Below are 8,399 nucleotides of genomic sequence, written 5' to 3'. Positions count from 1 at the left end.
TAAATTTTAACTTGGTATCCACCATGATTATATTTTTTTTAATCAGTGATGTTCTCTATAATATTTATTTTAATTTAAATAAAATATCAATGCTCTAAGATACAACATAGTTAGCTATAATAGTAGCATAACATTTATATGATTAATTAAACATTTTTTTGGCAAAACAAAATATTTAAATTAATATAAGAACTGGTTCAAAAAAGCTCTTGGAGAAAAGAACCAATGAAGAAAAACTTTGCTCATTGCAGGATACAAAGGGATGCAAATAACATAACATCCAAAAGTAGTGAAGGTGAAACTAAGATATCCCCAAAGCTATAAACCCAGAATCTAACCCATTATATTGATGATCTCAAAAAAGAAAAACAATCCCAATTAAGATCCCACAAATACCCAAAACACTCAACCCAAACTATAGATACCATATTAGTAATATTACAAAATAAAAGTAGCCAGTGCCAGTGCTCAAAGCTGAGTAATCCCTTATGTTGAACAAAATGATGACGACTAGGAGAGAGACATCCATGATCATCATCATCGCACAAAAAAGGGAGGCACCAAATAACTGGCCAATCAAAACATATATAGCCTTGCAGGTGAGCTAAAAAACTGCAAAAGATATTCCTGCACATTGAAGAAGACCTATAAGGCAATCTATTAACAAATAAGCCTCAAGAAGAGCCAATGCAAATTATGAAGCAATCTTCATAGCACAAGCATTAGAAACGAGCACCACTGTCAGACAAAAAGTGAACCAAGGCATTGTAAACCTCAAAATCTCTTACAATGTATAGAAGCTTGTGCGAAATTTCATGGAAGAGGACCATGAACCTAAGACACTGAATATATATAAAGAAAAATGGCCTTCAAATCCAAAGATAATCACTAGAATATGAAGCCAAAAAGTTCATGAACTAAGGGACTTAAAAAAAAATCTGGAGTTGAGCATGGACACTACCTAATGACCTAGTTGACTTTCTAGAGAGATAATATTCAAGAAGGTAAGATATAAAGGTGGAGGCAAATGGGGAATTTAAAGAGTCAATATTGATATCATCTGTACCCAAATTAGCCAATCCACTACAAATATATTACCTTCACCATAGGTATGCAAAATGTAGCATTCAGGGAAACCATCAAGAATAGACCAAACTTGTTGCAACACAATGAATTGACTAACTCGAAACACGACGATTGATATGCATTGACAACAATTGTAGAATCTCCTTCAACATGTAAAGATGAAATATTCAAGTACTTTGACACAACATGACCATTTAGAAGGGCAAGAGCTTCAACCATATTATTAGTGGTGGAGGAAATCAAAGAGGCCTTGGTTGCTACAATTGTAGCTTTACGATCCCTAATCACTAGACCTATTATAGACTTCCTAGAATTACGCCATGACGCTTCATCAGAATTCATCTTGAGTTGACCTAAAGCCATAGGGATCCTCTTGACTTGAGATCTAATTACAACAACCTTAGAAGGGCAAAATAGAGTAGGTTACAAGGGGAAAACAAGCCCTTGCCACTGATGGGAAATACAAGTTATCCTAGGATGTAAAGACATGTAGACCCTTAAATTTATTAACATTTGTATTGACCAATTCAACAATGCTCTTCTCAAGATGATAAAGAACTTTATCTAAAGATAGAACATCTTTCCTAAAGATCCTTCTATTCCTTTCCCACCAAATTTCCCAAACAACTGACAGAGGAACACATTACCATAGGGATGAGAACATCAATTCCGAGGAAGGAACAAGCCAAAATCAAAACGGATCCCAAAGTGAATTCGGTAAAGGCATAGGAAAATTAAGTTTATCAACTAGAAATTGTCAACATACTTGAGCAAAAGGACAGCTCAGTAATAGATAATCATCTATCTCCAAGTCCTGATTGCAAAGAATGCATCAAAGAGAGCTACAATATTAATTAATTATTATTTTTATATTAAAAAAATTTAATTTTTATATATTTAAATATTTCAAATAAAATGATGATTTCTAATCTATTTAAATTAAAAATTAAAAATTTTAATGTAAAAATACAATCGAAAAATGTTAAAAATAAATTAAATAGTAAAATTTTAATAAATTGATATTAAATATTATCAAATTCTAAACTTTACTACTCTACCTAATTAAACTAACTAATATAATTTACCGCAAAATACATGTACTACGTGACACTTGTTTTTCTCGACTTCACATCAAAACTGGATATGGAGCAGGTCGGTTTTTAGCTGAAAAGATCAAAGATAAAGTCTTCTTGTGAACTATACAAAACCATATCGGATCGAATCGAGCACCAGAGAGGCGGGCGAAATGCAGGTAGTCAAAAGTAGGTACTTGATTCATGTTTCACCCGGAACTTCTAAGCCTTTTGTTCCCTCGGGGAAGTACACCAGTCTTCCCCTTTACTCTCTGTCTGGAAATGAATACGCTGCAGGTGAGCCGAGGCGAAAAAGAGGCACATTTGTTAGCTTTTCTACCAAATACAGAAGCGAGACTTACTATGTAGAGAAATGGGAGGGTGGAAAAGAGGAGGAGGCGGCTGATGAGGCATGGAAGGGCGCCATAATTGTGAAGAGGACCGCCGGGCATATGGAGTATAACACCACTCTCGAGAGGGTGGGGCTGTCCAATTTATCCTCACACGTATCGAAGTCGATGGCAGAATCAATGGGTCTGGCCATGTCCACCAGAGTCTCCACGGATTATTCCCGTCCCTCAGGGACGCCCCTCCTTGTCTCCCTCGACGCCACTCGGAAAAAGACGGGAGATTTGCTCCTCCATGGACTTATTCGCACATTCATATCTTTACCCTGCAACAGGTACTTAAACACATTAATACATTAGTACCTTGTACTGAGTCTTTTTTCGTTTTCCTATTCAATAAACAATCCGCTGCTAGGGGCAAGAATATTCGGACTTCTTAGACTAAGCTTAAGGATTGAGGGTATTCAATTTGTCAAATTTTCTGAAACACGATCCTGGCTTCATCTTTTATACTCAAAGAAAATTACGCTGAAGGACTGTATCAGATAATAAAACTGTTGGGATAAGATGGCAAGTTGGGAGAGGGGGAGGAAAAAACAAGTCTTCATACTTGTAGGAATGCATTTGCGTCTCTCAACTCTCAAAGCCGTATCCTGTAGGCTGGGTACTGGTAACAATGTTTCCCCGTTTTGATCCCACACACTTTTGAAAGTTCCAATAAAAGTACGAAATGCTTTCAGTAGTATTAACGCCCAAGGTATGCAAACATTTCTGGGGAATTTTAGCCATGTACCAAATTTCATTGGTGGAACTTAGCTTTTAGAACCGTCCCAAATTTTCTGATACCCATTTCATACATTTTGTGAGGTTTATTGAGACAGATACCAGCCGAGTTTTTGAGAAGCCTCAGTCTTCATTGTCGTCTAAATCGGCAGTCCCTTCTTTCTATTTCCGAAGATTTCCCATCTTCAAAGATACAATGTACAAATTTCCAATCCTCGAGGCAATATAGTCTAAAGATTCAGCTGTGTTGCAAGTCTGGCATGCTATATCTGGAACGGAAGACTGATGGACTGCTTGAAATTCCTTCTTTCTTTTGGCTATGTTTTTTTTATAGATAACTTTAATTTGTATTAAAGTAGATTCTTTTATATATATCAGAAGTTCTTTAATTTAATTGTTTTCTTCTACGTAAATACTCTGCCATTTTAGTTTTTTATTTCAAATCTGGTTTTCCAATTTCAATATGCCAGGTGCGCAGAGGAAGCCGCCCACCGTGTGTTCTCAAATTTCTGTTTGCTACTTCATGAAAAACCTTTTGTAGAATCAGATCAAATGACAAAGGTAGATTTGAGTGATTTAGAGAATGATGATGACGAGGAAGAAGAGCAGGACCAAATGTATTTTGCATTAGAAGAGAAAGAAATAGATATCTCGAAATATATTCGTGATACTGTGCACCTTGAGGTTACCGTTGATTCTGTCTGTGGTCTTAATTGCAAAGGATCGTGTCTCAAGTGTGGAACTAATCTTAACTGGAGCACCTGCGAATGTAGAGCTCAAAAGAAAGCCATATTGTATGAACCATCACAAAAGTTGAAGAACCAGATGCAGCAAAGCTGATGGTATACTGATGTACAAAGAATGTATATTTATTGAGAAAATTAATTTGAAAGGAAATGAAAATATAAATATCATAATATCATAATGAAAGTTGCATCATCAGGGCCGCTTTTCTCACGAGATATATCTTTTCAGTTGACAGTTTATTATATAACATTGTAGCTTCTTTTCTCTGTTTCATTACATCATATGAAAAGTGGAAAGATTATAAAATAGTGGGAAAATAGACTCAAAAGTTCTTGTTATGAAAGTTGTATCATTTGGACTGCTTTTCTCACGAGATATATCTTTCTGGTTGACAGTTTATTCTATAACGTTTTAGCCTCTTTTTTCCGTTTCTTGACTAAAACGCTTAAAATACTAAGAATCTTAAAAACACAGCTAATTAGAAACCTCTGGGATCCAACAGTCATCTTGAGACCTGTAAATGTTTTGGATCCCTGATAGAGGTTAGATGTAAAGACAATTACTTATATCCATGATGTAATCTTGGTTAATTTTTAGAACTGTACTATACTATGATAACTTTGTATAAGTCAGAATTAATAAATAACTGACTGAGTATATATTAATGTTGCTGATAGCTTAGATAGTTGACAGACTGATTATCTTCTAATATCGCTGAAGGAAACTGATCATTGCGGCTGTAATTGATGATAGTTTCCATCCAGCGATCTTAATATATAAGTGAGGGAAGAGTCATGTATACGTAGGGACATGAGTCTTTTAATATAGCCGACAGTCAACGCTAAATGTACAAACACATACCCGTTAGGAATCTGGGTTATCGGGAATTAAGGTAAAGATATATAACAGAGGTTATATATATATATATATAGAGTAATGATAGAATTACTAATATATCAAGTGATGTGTATTTCACTTCAACTGAAGCTACATTTTAACACGTATCTAATTTGTTCGCAAGCAAGAGTTTTAAAGTTTAATGGAATCCTATGAAGATCTTTGGATGAAGGGCATAGCTGTGTATTCTCTGCAGCTTGAGAGGTTCTCGTGGAACCATGAGAAAAAGCAAAAGGTTGAGACATCCTGTTGCCTTGTATTACATTTGGCATGTAGTAGTACGTTCTCCAAGCAATGTCAGAGTGAGCAAAGTATTCATTGAAGAGCTCATATGGCTTAAAGAGTATGATACAAGCTGCAAGAAAGGTACTCTGACAATTTTTGTATCTTTAACCACCTTAAGGCCTTTTTCAATAGACCGCACAAGTAAATTAGATGCATCTCATTGATTTGAAATGAACCAAATGTGTCCTTTGGAATTTGTGAACTGCTCTTGCAATATGGGATGATAGCATGTTTGAGCACTTCTTCCTGTTGAAAATGAGTTTCAAGAGACTTTGATATTGGCTGTGATGGCTGTAGCCTGTAGCATAATACCATGTCATTATGAAACAAGGAGGAAGGTCATGTGCACCACTTTGAAGTTCATTATAGTCACTTGGGAGTCATGTGAACAAAGGTACAAAAAATTGTTACAATGTGGATGCTTTTATGCTACCTTGTTGGTAAACTGATTTGTCACTATGATATTAGCTTGAAAACTGACCCTGTTTTCCCTGTGGGCAGTGACACCCGTTTCAATAGCTGGAGAGCTTGTAACTCATTTATGATCAAATTACAACCTTTCTCTGTGTTTGAGAGGGGCAGCTCCCTCGTAAGATAGGGATATTTAATATTTTTTTGTACTTTTCTTCTGAAAGTACAAAAGGAAACATGACAGAACTAAAGAAGATGGTTAACATAAATCTCAGTAGTAAACATATGAATACTAGCTGAGATTCACAATGGATGACAGATTACAAGGGGATTTAAGTACATAATAAGTTAAATATGCAATAACGAAATAAAGATAACAAATCTCAACATACGGGGAGACAAGTTAACGTATCACATTCAGACCAAGATACCAGGGCATGTTTGTGCTTCATTAAGTATATATGTTATTTACACTATAAACCATTGGATTTCTTAAATACACAAAAACACTACCAAATTAACATACGATAAATCAGTAATGATAACTCAAAAACACATCTAGACATACTGTTAGTGAACAGATTGTCCTTCGAGAGAATATGTGCAAATCTGACCCTAAATACCCAAGTGGAAGGACAAGCTAACACCAACAGTTGGATAGGTTATCATGGGATTGATAACTTTCTTCTGAATTTTTATCGGGTACAGCTCCCCGTATAAGATATTCAATGAATCAAATGTGGATGCTTTTAACCAGAAAGCACAAAAGAATATCAAACATCTACCTGTAAATACAACGTAGATGCGGAAATCTATACTACAGCATGAAACGAAAACAAAGAACAGTAGATGACGCAAAGTTCATTTGCTGGTCATTGCATTATGTGATAAGGATGAAACAGTGTCATTTATCTCCCTGAGAGAATTAAAATCAGAATTTTGTAGAAGATTTGGAATGTCAATGTAATAAAGAAACAATGACAACAGACTGCAATTTCAGAGAAAACTGGAATTGACTCAAAGTCCAAATTTAGTGGAAGGAAAAATACATTATCACCAAAGTATAATATGTTTAACCTTCAGCCTCCCTTCCTTGACTGTAAAAGATTAAAAAGCCTCCTTCACACATTACAATCTAGTCATTATTCAAAGGAAACAAAACTTTTCCTACAATATTACTTTAAACACCAAAATTTAATCTTCATTTCAAACACACAGTTCTGAAAAGAAAGAAAATTTCTCATACTCTGCCTTTCCCTGTCTCCCAAGGAAATAGAATGGTTTTTTGGGAGATCTCCTCCCTGCCTGAAGCCCAAAGTCTGCAGCCTAGAAAAAGCCCGAATGGAACTGGAAAAAGAATGGGACCCCCTATAGCAAAAAGTTTCAGAGAAATCCAATCTTCCCCCTATCACTGTATTCACAGCCTCTGTTTTGCTGTAGCCCAAAGTCTTTGAGCCAAAATTCAGAAAAACTGGAACCCCTTCTAAATCCCTCTGTCCTTTATTTATTCTTCTCTTCGTCCGTCTCCATTTCCTTTCCCGTAACTGATTCTTGGATATCAATATTATTTCTAAAGTCATTCCCATGGAAACTTTTCAATTTTCCTCTACCATTGGTTTTTCTTGATAAACCTTATTTAAATTTTATGTTTTTCCACTTTCTTCCTTTTTCTCTCATTTATGTTTTGATAATCTTATAAAACATTGATGTAAATGTTTTATAAGATTAATTTGAAATATTAAATGAGACTTGGACAAGTGGCACATTATTATATTATTCCAATATGAAAATACTCTTGATTTTGGGCGGATTCGAAATAACTCTGTCAGAAAAAATGGGTCTCGGTGTGGGAGGCATAACTATTTATCCCACCGTTGGATCTTGGTGAATTTTGGATATGTTATCCGAATCCTAGTTCTCCACATTCTCACCAAGACGATTTTGAAAATAATGTCTGAGTCAAAAGTTACAGATCTCTGTTTGAGGGTCTATATGACTGTCAGAAAATCCGACTTGCTGAATTGAAATTCCCTACTGATCATTGGACACTATTTTGAACATGCCTCCCTGTTAATAGCATTATTTTGCTGTAATAAATCTTGTTACTCCGGAACAAGATAGTAGCATAAAGTCTTTGGGGTGACGATGGGTTCTAACAGAGGCTTCATAACAGTCCAAACAATTTCCGTGCTGAATCTTGAGTCAATATAATCCTGTCTACAAATGCTATAACTGTATCGCTAATATTTAAATTGGGAGGTGTAAGTATCTGATACATGTTTTCCATCTGCACCATGTGCATACGTATGGCTATGGGCAGATCCACGGGGTTCATGGTGGTTATTGTCGATCAAAAGGCCACCTTCATCACACTCAACAATCATAACATTCTATGAGCATCATAGAGAACACGAGGATTTGACAATATAAACTTGTGATGCCAGATCACTTCGTGCCACATGTGTAGCACAACAAATCCAATAAATTTCATGGCTTCGAGGTCGCAGCACCTCCATATTTCAGTCGGGACCCGATACCATTCTGAGAAGAACCATTTTGAGTATATGTGTTTTGAATGGAGACATTTGGTTTGGCATTTATTTGAACCTCTATAACAGTATAAATGGCCACTCTCAATCCATGGATGTTCTTCTTCTAATTGCTATTGCTCTTGCCAAGTATTCACAGTCGGATATTATCATCATCCAACATAAAAGATTTACTTAAACTTCAAGCTTTCTATCCTGAATTTAAAGTGTTTGAGACTGTA

The 8,399-nt window shown here is 35.6% G+C and overlaps 1 protein-coding gene across 1 annotated transcript; it reads left to right on the top strand.

Moving 5' to 3' along the window:
* The first annotated feature begins 2,295 nt into the window (after positions 1–2,295).
* Positions 2,296–4,219, top strand: LOC149562039 (large ribosomal RNA subunit accumulation protein YCED homolog 1, chloroplastic-like). Its single transcript, XM_089825586.1, has 2 exons — positions 2,296–2,841; positions 3,760–4,219. The coding sequence occupies exons 1-2, from the start codon at positions 2,333–2,335 to the stop codon at positions 4,127–4,129; spliced, it is 879 nt and encodes a 292-aa protein (XP_089681712.1). The 5' UTR covers positions 2,296–2,332; the 3' UTR covers positions 4,130–4,219.
* The last annotated feature ends 4,180 nt before the right edge of the window (positions 4,220–8,399 follow it).

Source organism: Cupressus sempervirens, chromosome 4 (genome assembly GCF_028749045.1).
Source record: "Cupressus sempervirens isolate cs-2001-9-10 chromosome 4, ASM2874904v1, whole genome shotgun sequence".
NCBI classification, from domain to species: Eukaryota; Viridiplantae; Streptophyta; class Pinopsida; order Cupressales; family Cupressaceae; genus Cupressus; species Cupressus sempervirens.
This window is presented reverse-complemented; position numbering and strand designations above follow the sequence as displayed.